General features: G+C 39.9%; 1 protein-coding gene across 39 annotated transcripts; it reads right to left on the reverse strand.

Moving 5' to 3' along the window:
- Positions 1 to 833: 833 nt before the first annotated feature.
- sh3bgr (SH3 domain binding glutamate-rich protein) lies at positions 834 to 16,652 on the reverse strand. 39 transcript variants are annotated; one of them, XM_044353411.1, is made up of 13 exons: positions 16,471 to 16,652; positions 12,238 to 12,423; positions 12,031 to 12,111; positions 11,307 to 11,396; positions 8,678 to 8,899; positions 8,104 to 8,130; positions 6,758 to 6,781; positions 6,323 to 6,349; positions 4,282 to 4,305; positions 3,946 to 3,972; positions 2,797 to 2,826; positions 2,491 to 2,555; positions 834 to 1,510 (listed from the first exon to the last, which is right to left on the reverse strand). In XM_044353411.1, the coding sequence occupies exons 1-12, from the start codon at positions 16,513 to 16,515 to the stop codon at positions 2,535 to 2,537; spliced, it is 804 nt and encodes a 267-aa protein (XP_044209346.1). In that variant the 5' UTR covers positions 16,516 to 16,652; the 3' UTR covers positions 834 to 1,510; positions 2,491 to 2,534. The 39 variants fall into 39 exon arrangements, with proteins under 39 accessions (XP_044209346.1, XP_044209345.1, XP_044209347.1 ...); XM_044353410.1 differs by having other exon boundaries at positions 8,104 to 8,133; XM_044353412.1 differs by having other exon boundaries at positions 8,693 to 8,899; positions 16,471 to 16,651.
- Positions 16,653 to 16,697: the final 45 nt, after the last annotated feature.

Here is a 16,697-nt window from a genome sequence, read left to right on the forward strand (position 1 = left end):
TGCCATTTCAAAAGTTTAACTACTTGACACAAGATGAAAACTATATACTACAAGTTTCCACATTACGCTTAGAAGTTGCATCTTGGACCATGATTGGCTTTCAAACTAGTTAGTGTCCAAACTCAGATTTAAGGTCAGCACAGACAGGTGTGTACTTTTTAATATTAACTATAAGTATTAACTATAAACTTAATTATTAACTTATAATTATAACTTTCACATTTGTATTATCTGTCATCTTGAAGTAAAAGTGAAAAGTCTTCTAGTGTCAAACTCTGCACATACATCATTCTGCACAATGAAGCTCAAACATCCAAACAGAGTAACAATAAGCAAAACACATTTTTGAGTGGAGGGGAACCATTTTAAAAATGTATTGTATTTTTTTATTTTAGTAATTTAGAAAAATTTGTCAAGGCCAATAAGATGCCTCTTCATTGAGCAGAATGCTCTGCAACTCTGCATCATAGTATCCAAAAGTTACAGCGTATACAAAAAACATGCTTGTTTAAATTGAGAGTCAAGACACAAAGAACAAATTCTCCTTACTCTGGGCTCCTGTACTGCAGCATCCTGTGTAGATAAGAGACTATTACATATTTACCATATTAACAATGCTTACATAGTACTCTAAGATATGTACAGTAAATGCCTGGCCATTTTTTCCTGTTATCTAATAATAAGTGCATGACCCCCTCCAACTCTTTCCAGGATCTCTAGGGACAAGGCATGTGCTTTCCTGTTCACTCCTGCACAGCTCAGACTGCACAATAGTCCATTGAACTATAAATATGCCAACAAAAGAGTTTAAAATAAAACAGAATATAACAATGTGTTTTTTATCAGTTCTCTTTATTGCATTTTCCATTGCATCCAAGTCTTAGTCACATGTTTTACTCTTCATTCAACAAAGTGCATTGATTAGACAGCAGTATTGGCAGACATTTGTCGTGGTGGTGGAGTAGTTTGCAGTCTTACAGTGTGTGTGCGTATTTCTTTCACATGTGGCCATTAGAAGTCTTCGTTTGTATTTATACATTCAGCTGATAGAGGGATGTTTTGTAGTCATCAAGGCGCGACATTGGTAAAACTACTGAGATTAAAAAACAGAATAATTCACTTACTAGAGAGTCAGTTATGAATCTTGGACACTGACAGAGAGACCACAAGCTAAGCCAAGGTTGCATTTTCTGACAACTTTGCTGCCTCTTTGTGTTATAAAACTAGAATTTCTAGAAGTAACACATAAGAAATATGTTTGAGTTTAACATATTCATTAGTCCTACAGTATGTCTCTACACGCAAAATATAAAAATTAAGTCATAATTGCAGTCAAAAGGGAAGGGAAGGGGTGGCAAATGTGGGTTAGGACATAGTTTTGGTGGCGCCTTCAAGCACATGACCAGCAATTTCCAGTGGGGTCCAGTGTGGCCTTGGGGAAGAGTGGAGGGGTCTGAGGGGCTGAGGGGGTCAAGCGTCAGGGGTCAGGGAGAGACGGCACGGGAGGCTCCTTCAGGCAGGAACACAAGACACACAGAAGAAAAGAATGAGGTCACATATTTCCCATTTGTCTGTGATGGCTGAGGCACCCACCACCACCACCACCGCTTTGCCCGTGCCACCCAGCGTGCCCGCTCCTCCGGAGGCACATCGGAAGCTCACTTAGCAGCTTCCTCTAACAAGGCGTGACAGGGGCTTGCAGGGGTTAGAAGACAGCTAAGGGAGGAGGGAGACGAGCATTGCCATTCCTTCAAAGCCTGCTATGTGGCTCTCCCACATTTTCTGCAGTGGGTCATAGATGCCTGACATGCAAAAGAAGGACTAAAAGACAGGCTTTGAAGATTAGGATTATTATTATTATCATAATCAACATTACTGCCTCAGAGGAACAAAAAAAAAAGGGAATTGTGAGATGTTTTCGTTGTGGCTCCAGATGATCCCCAGGCACTCTGTGTGCTCACTGCAGCTGTTTACAGATGGAGACAGTGGTGGCAGTCCCTGGTAAATAGGCTGCTGCATTAGTTTGTTTCCTGTTACTGAACACCTTCAAGTGCATGGCAACGGAAAACAACAGCAGCTCCATGCAAACACCAAGGTGAAGCAAGGAGACTATCAGTGTTAGTATGTGAGATTTATGTAATTCATATGTAAAGGCAAGAACATAATATTGCAGTGAATGCTATACCACTGCTTCATAGGTTCAGTATATAATGTAGATAAAAGGCTGAGTAATTGTGTTATTATACAGTCAGTTTTGATTTGATAGCAGGGCAAAAGAGGCATACAAAAGCAAAACACTCTGCTGAATACATGTTTATCTATTTAATTAATCGGGTTATATGAATGCCAAATATAAAAGCGGCACCGAGGGAACCTACAGTATTCATGCTGCGGTGATGTTTGCTATAAATCCATATGAGGTCTTACTGCCATCCAGTGGTAGAGCAGAAGTATTGAAACAAAGCAGCGGAGAAAAGTATAACATTTTACCTGGATAGAAGTAAGTTGACATCATCACCATCGCCTGGCTTTAACTACTCAGCCGCTTCCTCCTGCTAGAAGAAGAAAAAAAAAACAATTGCCATGTCTCATATTGATTTTCATCAAGACTTCTAATTTCAATTTAAAAAAATTCTTGACAGGTCTGAACTGTCAAGATGTTCTACTGGTGTGTGTTTGTGTCCCACACAGATCTTTCTTCTTAACAAGAATAGACAAGAATTTTTGCAGGCAGGTCAAACACAAGCAGCAGTTTGAACGGACCAACATGGATTTTACTCGTTGCTGTCATACTACCTGTGTTTCTTCCAAGTCTTCTTCTTCTTCCTTTGACACATCAAAAAAGAAAGAGAAAGAAGGGGGTTTATGAAGTCATGGCCCATATGGCAAGAACGTGAGAGGACTTCACGTTTGTGGTTGTGAAGTGGCGGGTGGGTTACAAATGGATGAGACGTAATTCGAGAAAAGGGGCAGTGGGTAGGAATGACAGCAGGGACAAGAGGAACTAAAGAGACTAATTAGCTGCTTTTGTATATCCTGAAATGACACGTTGAGTGAGACAAGAGCGGTACTTAAGACGGTGCACCATATATATGCACCATATAAGATGATGTCTAATAACCTCAATTTTAAGTTATTACACATTTTGCTAAAGTGTGATCACTCAGGCTGCAATGCCTGGCAGTTCCTTCTTAGTACAGTCTGATGACTGCCTTCTCAAAGTAAACAACACACTCCCCAAAGGACAAAGGGAACTGATATCATTATCTATATTTTTTATCTATACACTGTCATACACACAGATCTAAACAACCTGGAAACAAACTAGGCAGCAGTTCATAATCCAGTGAGACATCTGAGGGAAAATACATATTTTTGACTTTTTAAATCTCTTTTTCCTCTTAGTACTGCCCAATAACAAGAAGTGCTCCATCTCATCCATCCATCCTCTTCGGAACTTGTCACATCCACTTTGTTTTAAAGTGCTCTTGGCAAAAAAAGAAACAAAAGCCATGACTTCTTAAAAAAGACAGACATGTCCTCAAGTCATGTGTCCCCTCTACATGCAACATAACCAGACTGAAAACAACTTATGCTCATGTACACACAGGCAGGTTTGAACAGCACAGCAACTTTTTCCACCTGTCCTTAAGGCAAAACAGAAAGCAACAATGTCTTGGTAGACTTGGTGAACATGCCCACTACAACACTGAGGTAACAACAAATATTGTGTAATGTCATCTCTGAAGTAATGTTCGTCAACAAAAATCATTCCCACATTGTGCACTGGACCACATGATGCAAGACTGCCTTGGGGAAAGACAGAAGAAAAGTTTGCATAAACCTGCACATACAGCCTTTGTATGCAATCGTGTCATGCATAAAGATCCCAGGAGGATTCACACCACGCAAAGCATTGACAAAGACTGTACAATCTAAATATACCTCTTGTACTTCAGCCTCTTCTTCTTCCTATAGAAGATGAAATCAGGTGGTGTTGAATACATGGAATACATATCCAAAAAAAGGAATGAAATTACCAACATTGTGGTTCTTTATGACTGGCATTTGTGTTACCTCACCAAATCCACCTAAGGTTTAATTAAACTATTGTCATATTTATCATGCTGCACACCATCAGGCATCTCCATGGAAAAGAATCTACATATTCATGCAGCACAGAGAGAGAAAGAGAGAGAAGGAGGGAGGACAGTGAAACCCTCTAAAGTCTAAAGAGTCTCAAAACACAAAACGTCACAATTGCCAATCAGAGGAAACTACCTCACTGCCTTGTTGATCTTGCTCCTGCAAGAAAGGTAGGACAATGACAAAAGAGATGGAAAGGTAGAGAGGAAAGCGACAAAGCAAAGCAGTGAAGCATTTATGAAAGAAGATCAGGCAGAAGGTTGGAATGTCTCAGAGAAGCAGAAGCCCTTTTCACACAGTGCTCAGGACAGAGACTTCAAACTTATAATGACTGCAACTGTGTTGCACACAAGAAAATGCTGCTTTGGGATTGGATTAAGTCCAAACTCTCTAGGTAAATGAACCCTGAGTTAAGCAGTGCTGTGTGAAAAGTGGCTGGATTGATCTTGGACTGAGTCTTATCTCAGCAGCTTGCAACCCTGTCCTTAGAAAAACAGTGCGTAAGGTGTGTCATGTCAGGTGTGTGTATGTGCTTGAGCGTCTGTGAATGCAAGCGGGGATGCAGAAGAGGGTAAACACATGATGACATACTGTAAATGTATTGCCAACATAGCACAAGGTAGTATTATAGTTTTTCTCAGTCATTTTGGTACATTTCTCAGACCAGAATTAAAATTCTCAAAACACATAAATCCACTTGTACACATCATAAAAGCAATTTCTTATTCTTTTGAACAAATTGCAAATGCTTTGGTACATTCATGCAAATGATTATATACAATCATCTGCTGTTTCCTATATTATCAATTGCTTATGGCATGTTGATCAAATGTATTATACTGGTTCTCTGTTGAATAGTCTTACCCCCCAAAACATTTAGGCATTAGTTCATAGCATAAGTCATCACATGCAAAATGGTTGAACTAGTTGTTATAATCTTTCAAGCATATTTTCTATACGTTTCTATTAGACTTTTTTGTATATGTTTCCTCAATTGATGAATTGCTCTCAGGTGAATCTTTACTTTCACTAATGGAGGGGAATGTGTGAAGTGTTAGATCAACCAACAATCAACCACTTCTCTAAAATAGCTCAGAGGTACATCTCATGAACCTTCAATTGGCAAGCATATATAAACAGAGCACAACACAGTGTTACAATTTCTGACAATGGAAGAACAACAAGGAAATTAACAGGGTCAACAGCCGGGAAGAAGAGGAGTAAGCCTGCGTGGTGGAAGGTTAGGGAGGCAACACAGAGAAAAAGCCGAGGATATAGGCACGTGCTCAATGAAATACGTAAGGGCCACAGTTGTAGACCATGTTCTCAGGCATCGCCTTACAGTGGCTGGGGCTGTACAAAGAGTGCAGCTGAATGTTGGGAGAACAACCACATCCTCAATCATTCAAACATTTCATAGACAGAACAGGTATGCAGGACTGCAGGACTACCTCACAAGGGTGGCAGAGTTTCAGTCATTGTCATCAAAACCTTAGTTTACTTTACATCAGAAAATACTTACAGAGTACAATGTTATATTGTCAACATGGCTAAGCATATTGAGACATAAACTAAAGATTTTGAGCAAGTTACAGACTTTTGCAGGTAATCCATTGTGTGATGTTGTTTGTACAAATTGTTTCGAGAAATGCACTTATTGTTTTGCAAATGTTAACAATGATTGAGAAATGTACCAAAGTGTCTCAGAGAAAACTGGAAACACTGACTTTTAAGTATTACTTTACTGATAATTATTCTTATTTCTTATGACAATCACTGGAGGTCATACTGTAATCATCACCGCATCACTGCATATATGAGCGGAAAGGGACAACACACACCTGAGGTTACGAGCAAAACCTCTTGGTATGGCCAACAGTGTTGTCCTTTATCCTGCACTATGTTCTGACCACATATGCCATGCTACTTCTCCAGCTATGTGACTGGTCCATTTTGGCCTAAAAGTATAGCAAACTATGCAAATACTAACTTCTGGAATATCCTTAATTAGAAAAGATGTACTGACTAGTGGAAGACAAAATTAAAGGAATGTTTGATATACTGGAAAAGGGAGCAAGAAAGTGAATGATGATCGCAAAAAAAAACAAAAAACAGACAAGACCAACTGAGGAAGGCTAGGGGGCACAAAAAGGAAAGAAAAATCACATGAATCTACCTCAAGCTGTCGTAGCTCTTCTTCCTCCTAGAGGGGATAACAGATAGCAGGTCAGCAGGCTGTGTAGGGAGCAAGAGAGCACCACAGGCATGCGCTATAGAAAAGTCTACTGATTTAAAATGGAAACTATTGGAATAGTTGAGGTTGTCAGGAAGCAGCAACAGGACTGGGAAGAAATGAGGAACATGATGTTAGCAGAAAGAGAAGAAAACCAAGTGGTTTTAAAAATTGAAGTAGAGTGATCAAGAGAAAAGTCTTGAGTGAGTGAATTAAAGAGTCTATAGATGAGTGGGAATAGCAGAGCAAGACAAAGATTGTTGACCCTTTCCCACCCCAACCAGCACAGCCTTCCCTGATCTCTGCACCATCAAACCCACACTCTTGATGACTACAGGGAGCAACCGTAGCAAGGGCCGATCACCGACGCACAGTTACCTCTGACTGCAAATCCTCTTCCTCCTGAAGGGGGGGGGCAAACCAAGAGATGGACAAAAGGGCAAAGAGGAAGGTCAAAGGCCATACGATGCGTGCATGAGGAAGCAGAAAGATTTCTGTAATTGATGCATCTAAGTTGTGTGCAATGAGTCAGGTAATTGACATGAAACATGAACTGAGGAAACATGTTAGCTCTTAAATGCAGCCATCTGAAGTAGCAGATGGAGATTGATGTGTGTAATGTATCAGTTAGTCACTGAAACTGGTGCATCAAAATATGCACTCCTTCACATAAATGTTTAACAGTAAAACCCAGCTATCAAAGTCTTGAGTTAAAAGTAAATTTTAGCATTTCTGAATGTGTTTATTTGTATATTCAGAAATATGAGGGGCTGTCATCCTCAAAATTTCTATTGTCATAGATATATTTGGTGTTGGTGTAAAGGCTGTTAAATGAGTTTGATTGGTTTATGACATGCATTCTACAAATTGGCAAAAATAGGTTAAAAAGCTGACATAAAGATGCTACTTTTAGAGACTATAAAACTTTTTAAAAAGTACACAAAACCCACACTGACATGAGCAGCTACTACAGCAGAGAAAGTAGATGATTAGTAGTTTGAAACAAAAGAAAAAAGACATTGTCAAGGCGATGCAAACCAAACACCCAGCATCTTTGAGTCAAGAATGAGAGATGTTACCGCCTGACCTACAAAATTTCTAATTTTAAGTCGCATTGTTTATGTACCTTTGAATATGGCTGCTTATCTTCTTCCTGAGATACAGGACATTTGTGATAAGCACTGAACCGACTGTAACTGGCTCATTACATTTATGAGGTAAAAGCTACCCTACATTTCAACATATTTCATGTGGAAACTGTAAAACATGTACCACACTGTCTGGGCACAAATATATATTAAACTAGTGAATAAAAAGTGTTGAAAATGGGATATTTTAAGGAGCACAAACTTAAACAAGTGTGCCTTGGCTTAACCTGCTCCTCTGGTGACTCTGCCTTGTATCTTGTTTGTCCTCATGAGTAGAAATTCCTTTTGAGGCTTTTAAAACTGTGAGGGTTAAGCTTTTGATGATCTGTCTAACTTCTGCTTTGCGATATCTGCTGGCACGTTGAGGAAAGACGCTCCTTGCATTACACAAGTAGATTTGACGGGTAAGAGAGAGCCAACAAGATCAGCTCATGTTAGTAATCATTTTCAAATCAATGGGAAGCAGACATGGCTGGACATTGGTGAAGATTGGTCAAAGCACTGGAGAAACAAAATCACAGTTGTTTTGAGTGTTTACTTGATTTCAGTGTAACCACAAACTGTTGAGAAACTTACCTGTTCTTCTTCCTCTTCTACATGGGCCTGCTGACAAAAAAAATAAGATAGTATTAGAGATGTCAGACTATAAATTTGGGAAACAGAGAAGATAGTTGACACACTTTGACCGGGACAGTTAATAGTGAAGGGATATGCAGTGCAATGTGTGTTGGATTATCAAGACCAGTGGTAACAGTGTCATCCAGTACAAAGTACAAAGGGAGGTGACAAATTACATTGAAAACAAAGAGAAATACATAAAAAGTTACATAAATGCAACAGTAAAGAGGTTAATATCCAATGGTGCTGAAGGGACAAATAAACATGAATGTTGCACATTGTGGGTTAGGGAGAGAGACTTGACGAGGAGATGCAGTGCGAAGATGACAGGAACTTGAAAAGGAGGCAAACCCTTAATATGGGAGAAAAGGACAACATTAAAGGGAAGGAGGAGATGCTGAGGGGAAAAAAACAGAGCATTCCAGGAATTATGGGAAAATGTAGGAAAAAAACAAACATTCAAAACATTTAAGGGATGGAGGAAGAGGCAAAACGATGACAGGAGGTTGGATTCTAGTTAAGTCGCATTTACTGTGTCTTCTGTGACCTCGTCTGTTTCTTCCACTGCCTCCTCCTCCTCCTCCTCCTCCTCCTCCTCCTCTGCGGGTTCCTCGTCTCCTGCTGTTTCGCCTTCCGCAGCTTCATCTTCTGCAGTCTCTGCTTCTGCTACCTCCTCACCTTCCTCCTCATCAGCTGCCTGTGCCTGCTCCTCCTCTGCGTCTGCATCCCCGTTACGTTCCTCCACTGGAACCTCCTTATTGTGAGGTGAAAACAACAACTGGTAATCAAGGCAAACAAATGAGGTGAAAAATGGCATGGTTGTTTAGCAGTGGTCAAACAGATGGTCAGCTGGAGGGATTCAGAAACTTAAAAGGTGAATGTTAGTCAGTCCTGGGAATAAAGTGGAGGAGAGAAGAAGTAGTAGCAGTTTAGAGGTGCAGACTGGAGTGTCAGTAGTCCTGAGGAAACTCAAAAGTTTGCAGTGATGTGTTGTGAGTTGCTTATGAAGACAACCTTTTTGTTATAGGTGAAATCAGTATTTACATCATGAACAGCAAAAGCAAAGAGGTAACTGAACTCCTGCCTGAAACAAAATGCGGCTAGTTCAGAGAATTTAACTTATTTTGCACTTTTCTGTAGCACTGCATTAGACTCTTTGGGATAACAAAGAGAAGGTCACAAGTTCAACTGAATATAATTCTTGAGTTGGGTTTTTAGCTATTAAAAAACTCGCAAAATCTATATCATCTTCTTCAGCTTCAGCTAGCAGTTTAGTGATTCAGGATTTTGCAGCTATGTCAATATCCTGTAATGCAATGAGTATAGTATATAAGTAAAATAAAAAAATAAGAAAGTACAAAGAATAATAGACATATCATCCTATGTTTAAAGATGGTTAATGCAGAACTTGTAAGGGTTATTTGCACAAGGTAAAATGAATGCATCTATGTACATATTTTCTTGGGTAGCTTCAATTTTGAGCTACAGTGTGAGAAGGGATTTTCTTTTGGGAGGGAAACTGTTAGAAAGTCACTGAAAACAAAATGTAGTAAAGACACATTATGCTTTATGAATAGAACAATGATAATGAAACAAAACATCACATTTCAAAAGGCAAACCAAACATACAGCACCTTGTAAAGTACTAATTACTTAAGTGATTGTAGGAACATGATGCTCCACAACTCTGAGGCAGTCAGCAGTTAATGTTACAATGATGTATTATGTTATCGTGAACTAAAACCATGCAGAACACAAAAAGATTAGTCAATGTGACGACTGGACAGACGAGCCTGAAGGAAATTAAGAGTCAGTTCAAGTTGACAGGTATGGACAGGAGGTAAACTGTTAGGTTAAACTCAGTAGGTGATTTGCTAATTTTTAGCAGGGGGGATGGCCCAATGGGAGGGTAACTTTAGGATTATCATTTATGCCTATCCTAACTCTTGATATTATAATTGCAATTACAATTTCAATTTAATAGAACTGTGATTAGGCTAAATACATATTTTGTATTCTTTTACTGGATGTGGACATTAAGCATTTTAATAATGGTTATTTTTCAAAACACACCACAACTTTGACGGTATAAACTTTACCTCGAGTTATGCAACTGTTGCAGCTGAGCACAGCGCGGTCAGTGCAGGTTAATTTCCACAGTCACATTACCTGCTCTACTCCCAGGTTACACCAAACATCTAGTGTAAAAAGTATATCTGTACTCATGTCTCCCCTAAAATATTTTGTTACAGAGGTAACTTGGTCTGGGGGTGTACTGAATGATCATAGAAATATTGTGCGTGACATGTTGCTACTTGATCATGAAGGTGACACTACTCTATGGAGTATATAGACTACAATATAGTATAGAATTAAGTATTTATAGTATATAGTTTAAAGAAAATTATAGATCCAAGACAAAGCTGACAGAAGGGTGGGACTGAGAGAAAAAGGCGCAATTACAAATCTGTCTGCTATTTCATCACCACGGACAACACCATGAATTTATCAATACACAGCACAGTTAGGCTACTGACATTTCAGAGCCATGGTTGGGGCCATAGATTCTAACTACTGACTTTATATAAATATGGACGTCATGAGGCTCCCCAAAAGTGAAGCAAAACATCTCAATCGCCCCCCTGGTGGCTAGCTGGAGTATAAGCCATAAGTCCCGCCCTATCCATGTTAATGGAAGGGACATGAGCCGAACTAAAAAATCAAAGTACACGTCAAATAAATATTTCCCAAAGATGGCTCCAAATGACGTCATATAACAAGATGGCAGCTCTCAGAAACAAGATATTCTGGCTTCACTTTTGCATAGCGGTAGGAGGTGGAGTGACATTCGCCATATTTATATACAGTCAATTCTAACTTGCAGAAATCTTAGTCAGATAAAGGATTAATGAGTCAGGCAGACTAGACTAACATACTCAACTAAACAACCCCTCTGCCCTTGCACTCTCTCTCTGCTACCGGGGGATAGAGAGAGCAATGGCAGGTTAACAAGGGGGGTGATTTTTGGTCATTTTGCTAACAAGGGGGTTGCCATCCCCCCTCAAATCGCCTACTGGTTATACTGGATATAAAAGGAAAAGGGTAAGACACGGTGAAAGAAACAAAGCATGGCAGGACAACAAAAGTAAGAACGACATTACTGTTGAGTCATCAAGGTTTTCTTCTGCATTAGTTTCCTCAGTATGGGTCCCGTTCTCCACAATGTCTGCCTTGTCAGCTTGTTGTGCTTCCTGTGTCAAGAAAATTATCAGCTTTAACAGAAATGCAACAAAATCTAGCCTTGAAATTAATTGTTTGGATCACCGGCCAATATCACCTCTACAGGTTACCAGCCACTCTGAATATCCTCAAGCCAAAAGACCATTTTAACATATTTACTTGTAAAAATAAAAAGAGACAATAGTTTTGGAAAGTTGGGGCTTAACCCCTCTCTATTGAAATAGCTCAATTCAGTAATTTATGAATTTTGCCGTAGGGATAAAGGTCTGATAACACAATTATGTGAGTTATGGAAACTAGTATTTGTTGTTTTTGGAGTAGTATTGCTTGAAAGTGTTTGTGCAGCATTATGGATTTGGTTTATTTTAATTTGGAGGCATATACAAGGCACAATAATAAACACATCATCATATATACGCAGGTATTTGCCAGGTTGGTAACAGTTAATTTGAAGTCCTGTACAGTGTGATGATTGCTTATAGATATAATGAAGTCAGTGGATTGCACAGCTTTTAATCATTCTGCTGCTTTTTCAATATAGGACAATATATATATATATAAAAAAAAACAATGGGTTACAGGTAAAGACCTTTTGTTTCGTTTACTTATTTACAGTAGAAAAAAAGAAAAGATAAGAGGTCTGACCTTTGACCCAGGAGGAGGGGGCAGCCCCAGGAAGGAATAAACAGTGTTGTCTTCCTTAGCATCGAAGAATGTTTCATAGTCCTGCAGGAAAATTTCAAAAAAGAAACTTATATTCATATTCAGTCTTCTGAATAGTTAAAGGTTGTAGCACTTATGAGGTTTACAGCAAAATGACTTGTTGCTATGAAAATCTTTCCATGTGCTCACCCCACAGTAGCTCTCTTCATTGAAGATCTGGGGGGGCAAGGGGATGCCGTTGGCGGGCTTCTTCTCCTCAGGGACATTCTGCCTCATCCACATGCGGTTCTCCTCATTGCAGGCGATGTCCAGCTGAGTGTAGTCCACTTTAAGAGCCTCCAAGAAGCCGACCACATCTTGCTGCTTCTTCTTGATCTAGGGAGCAGGAAAAAAGGGGGATGAGGCTGTAATATTTAACTAAAACAAACAAGAATGTGGCACACTGGTGCTCCTCTCGGCTGTGTGCACAAATTAAATATGACACACATAATAAGGCCCGAACAATTAGTCCATTCTGTACACACAACAGCTATTGCATGTCTGTCCATGCTGAAAGAGAGATCCCTCCTCTGCTGCTCATCCTGAGGTTTCTTTTTTCCCCGGTTAAAGGTTTTTTGGGGGGAGTTTTTCCTTATCTAAATTGAGGGTCTACGGACAGAGGATGTTGAATAGCTGTACAAATTGTAAAGCTCCCTGAGGCAAATTTGTAATGTGTGATATTGGACCATACAAATAAAATTGACTTGACTTAGTCTATTAACTGATAAGTCCATCAAATGAAAATGCATCATCAACTAATCTGATATTTGATTAATTACCGGTACTTAACTAATTCATGAAGCACAAATACCAAACATCTGCTGGTTGTGAAGATTGGCTGCTTTTCTCTGTATTACATCATTGCATATTGACAAGTCTATCTTAGTATAATAGAAAATGCAATATGAATACACCATCTCAGACCTTGGGGAATTGTGATTGGCTCTTTCTTTAACTGTTATCTGACTACTGATGGTCAAAAAAATACCTATTGCTCCTAAATATAATTGTCATGTTAATCAATAATGGAAATAATTGTTAGTTGCAGTATAGTATAAACACCCAAGCTAGTACACCCAAGCCATGTCTCAATACTACAGAGGACTCTTATGTTAACTTTAGTCCCTCCCAAATTGATAATCTTGTTGATAGTGCTGCAAGCTCATTACGAATAACACTCGACTCCATCGCCCCCTTAAAAAGGAAGATAATAAAACATAAGAGGTTAGCTCCATGGTATAACTCCCAAACCCGCAAACTAAAGCAAACATCACGAAAATTGGAAAGGATTTGGTGTTCCACTTAAGTGGAAGAATCTCACTTAGTCTGGCAAGATAGTCTTAAAACATATAGGAAGGCCCTCTGTAATGCCAGAGCTGCCTATTACTCATCATTAATAGAGGAGAATAAAAACAGCCCTAGGTTCCTTTTCAGCACTTTGGCCAGGCTGACAAAGAGTCATAACTCTATTGATCCATGTATTCCTATAGCTCTCAGTAGTAATGACTTTATGCGCTTCTTTAATGATAAAATTCTAACTATTAGAGGCAAAATTCACCACCTCCTTCCCTCAACAGGCACTGATTTCTCCCCAAACACAAGCACCTTAGAAACAGCTGTAAATCCTGACATATATTTGGTCTGTTTTTCACCAGTCAACTTTTCTGAATTAACTTCAATGATTTGTTCAGCTAAACCATCAACCTGTCTTTTAGACCCCATCCCAACTAGGCTGCTTGAGGAGGCCTTACCCTTAGTGAGCAGTTTCTAATCAGTTATGTGACTTTCTACATAACAATAGTTTATTTGAGGATTTTCAGTCAGGATTTAAAGCGCATCATAGCACAGAGACAGCACTGGTGAAAGTCACAAATGACCTCCTAACTGCATCGGACAAAGGATTTGTCTCTATACTTGTCCTGTTAGACATTCGACACAATTGACCATCAAATCCTTTTGCAGACTGGAACATTTAATTGGCATTAAGGGAACTGCATTAAACTGGTTTAAGTCCTATTTATCAGGCCGATTTCAGTTTGTACATGTTAATGATGAATCCTCCATGAAGGCAAGGGTTAGACATGGAGTTCCACAAGGTTCTGTACTTGGACCAATACTATTCACCTTGTATATGCTTCCCTTAGGTAATATTATTAGGAAACACTCCATAAATTTTCATTGTTATGCAGATGATACCCAATTATATTTATCAAAGAAGCCTGATGAAACTAATCAGTTAACTAAACTCCAAGCGTGCCTTAAGGACATAAAGACCTGGATGACCTGCAAATTTCTACTACTAAACTCAGATAAAACTGAAGTTATTGTGCTTGGCCCTAAACACCTTAGAAACACATTATCTAATGATATAGCTACTCTGGAAGGCATTACCCTGGCCTCCAGCACCACCGTAAGGAATCTGGGAGTTATCTTTGATCAGGATATGTCCTTTAACTCCCACATAAATCAAATCTCAAGGACTGCCTTTTTTCACTTACGTAATATTGCAAAAATTAGGCACATCCTGTCCCAAAAAGATGCAGAAAAACTAGTCCACGCATTTGTTACTTCTAGGCTGGATTATTGCAATTCCTTATTATCAGGCTGCTCTAACAAGTCTCTAAAGACTCTCCAGCTGGTCCAGAATGCAGCTGCACGTGTACTGACTAAAACTAGAAAAAGAGATCACATTTCTCCCATTTTAGCTTCACTACATTGGCTTCCTGTAAAATCTAGAATAGAATTTAAAATCCTTCTCCTAACTTACAAAGCCCTTAATGGTCAGGCACCACCATATCTTGAAGAGCTCATAGTATTATCCCACTAGAACACTGCGCTCCCAGAATGCAGGCTTACTGGTGGTTCCTACAGTCTTTAAAAGTAGAATGGGAGGCAGAGCCTTCAGCTATGAGGCTCCTCTCTTGTGGAACCATCTTCCAGATTCAGGCTGGGGTGCAGACACCCTCTCTATGTTTAAAAGTAGGCTTAAAACTTTCCTTTTTGATAAAGCGTATAGTTAGGGCCGACCAGGCTCACCTTGGATCAGCCCCTCGTTATGCTGCTATAGGCCTAGTCTGCTGGGGGACTTCTCATGATGCACTGAGCTCCTCTCTCCTCCTCCTCCTCTCCATCTGTATGCATTCATGTAACATCAATGCATGTCACTAACTTTGCTTCTTCCCAGAGTTTTTTGTGCTTTCTCATCTCACAGGAAACCCTGGGTTCTGGGCCGAGCCTTTGCGGTCCCTCACAGTCCTGTTGGCATCCTTCCCTGGCTGTTGCTGCTGTTGTTGTTGTTATGATTGTTGTTCTTCTGTCCCCACCCCAACCACCCCCCACCCCCCTCCCATCCCCCTTTCCCTCTTTCTTTCTCTCTCTCAACCCAACCGGTCAAAGCAGATGGCTGCCCACCAAGAGCTGGGTTCTGCTTGAGGTTTCTACGCGTAAAGGCGAGTTTTTCCTTACCGCTGTCGCCAAGTGCTTGCTTATGGGGGAATTGTTGGGTCTCTGTAAATTAAAGAGTACGGTCTTGACCTGCTCTATGTGAAAAGTGCCCTGAGATGACTTTTGTTGTGATTTGGCGCAATATAAATAAAAATTGATTGATTGATAAATAAATTGAGTATAAGGGCAAGTATAAGCTAGTATAAATACTCCAAAACAAAACTTCATTAATAGTATAAATACTGGGGGATATTTTTGCTTCATAAGATTCAAAATAGACAAGTGCATTCAGTCATGAATTGTCATCTACTCATTTCTAAAAACAGTACATGGAACTTGCACCTTTCCCAGTATACAATGGGGGGACAAAAGCCTCCACAAATATGCAATGAGAGGAATCAAACTCTGGTATTTTTACTGAGACAACAGAGCTTTCCAACTGGGCCACCATGCCATCCCTGGACTGGTTCAAACTGCCTGTTTAGCTTTGCCAAAAGTAGATCTACAAGATGAATTTACTCTTCCTGCTGTGGTTATCAACCCCAACTCCTGTATGGACAAATCTAAGGAATATCTCACCACAAACAGTATCAGAGTGTTTCTGGGGAGTAAACTCTGGGCTTGTGGTCTATATCGGGGTCCGTGACATGAAAAACTTTGGGAGCCCCTATTCTAGAAAGCTCTGCATGTGACTCACATCGACTGGCGTGATTATTCAAGTACCAAAGCACTCCTCAAGCATTAATCTAAACACACAGCGAGTCATAAACATGCCAATAGACTTTAGGTAAGCGAAATTAAAGGCGAGTGACGTTCATTTCGAGGTTTGCGCTGTGGCGCTCTTGAATCAATGTGGGTGAAAGTCTTGATCTATTGAAGGAGATACGACCGTGAAAGTTTGCTTTAAAGTGAAATGAGCCGCATGAGCTGAATGCTTACCGCAGTGGATCCCGATGAAGAGGCGAGAAATACTTTGATAACCATTTTGTTACAATATCTTTTGTAGAGTATGCAACAAGTAGGCTCTTAAAGGAGAAGGCGGCCCCCTCTATTATTAGAGCGCACCCAGGACGGAGACACAGCACTGAGATCACTCACTCACCCTCACACACACACACACACACACACACACACACACACACACACACACACACACACACACACAC

Source organism: Thunnus albacares, chromosome 6, assembly GCF_914725855.1.
Source record: "Thunnus albacares chromosome 6, fThuAlb1.1, whole genome shotgun sequence".
In the NCBI taxonomy this organism is placed as follows: Eukaryota; Metazoa; Chordata; class Actinopteri; order Scombriformes; family Scombridae; genus Thunnus; species Thunnus albacares.

Coding starts and splice junctions, on each gene's coding strand:
- sh3bgr (XM_044353410.1), bottom strand. CDS start 16,515: ATGGTTATCAAAGTATTTCTCGCCTCTTCATCGGGATCCACTGCG. Junction 6,350..6,757: donor AAGAGGATTTGCAGTCAGAG/GTAACTGTGCGT, acceptor TATCCCCTCTAG/GAGGAAGAAGAGCTACGACA. Junction 4,306..6,322: donor AAGAGCTACGACAGCTTGAG/GTAGATTCATGT, acceptor CCTTTCTTGCAG/GAGCAAGATCAACAAGGCAG.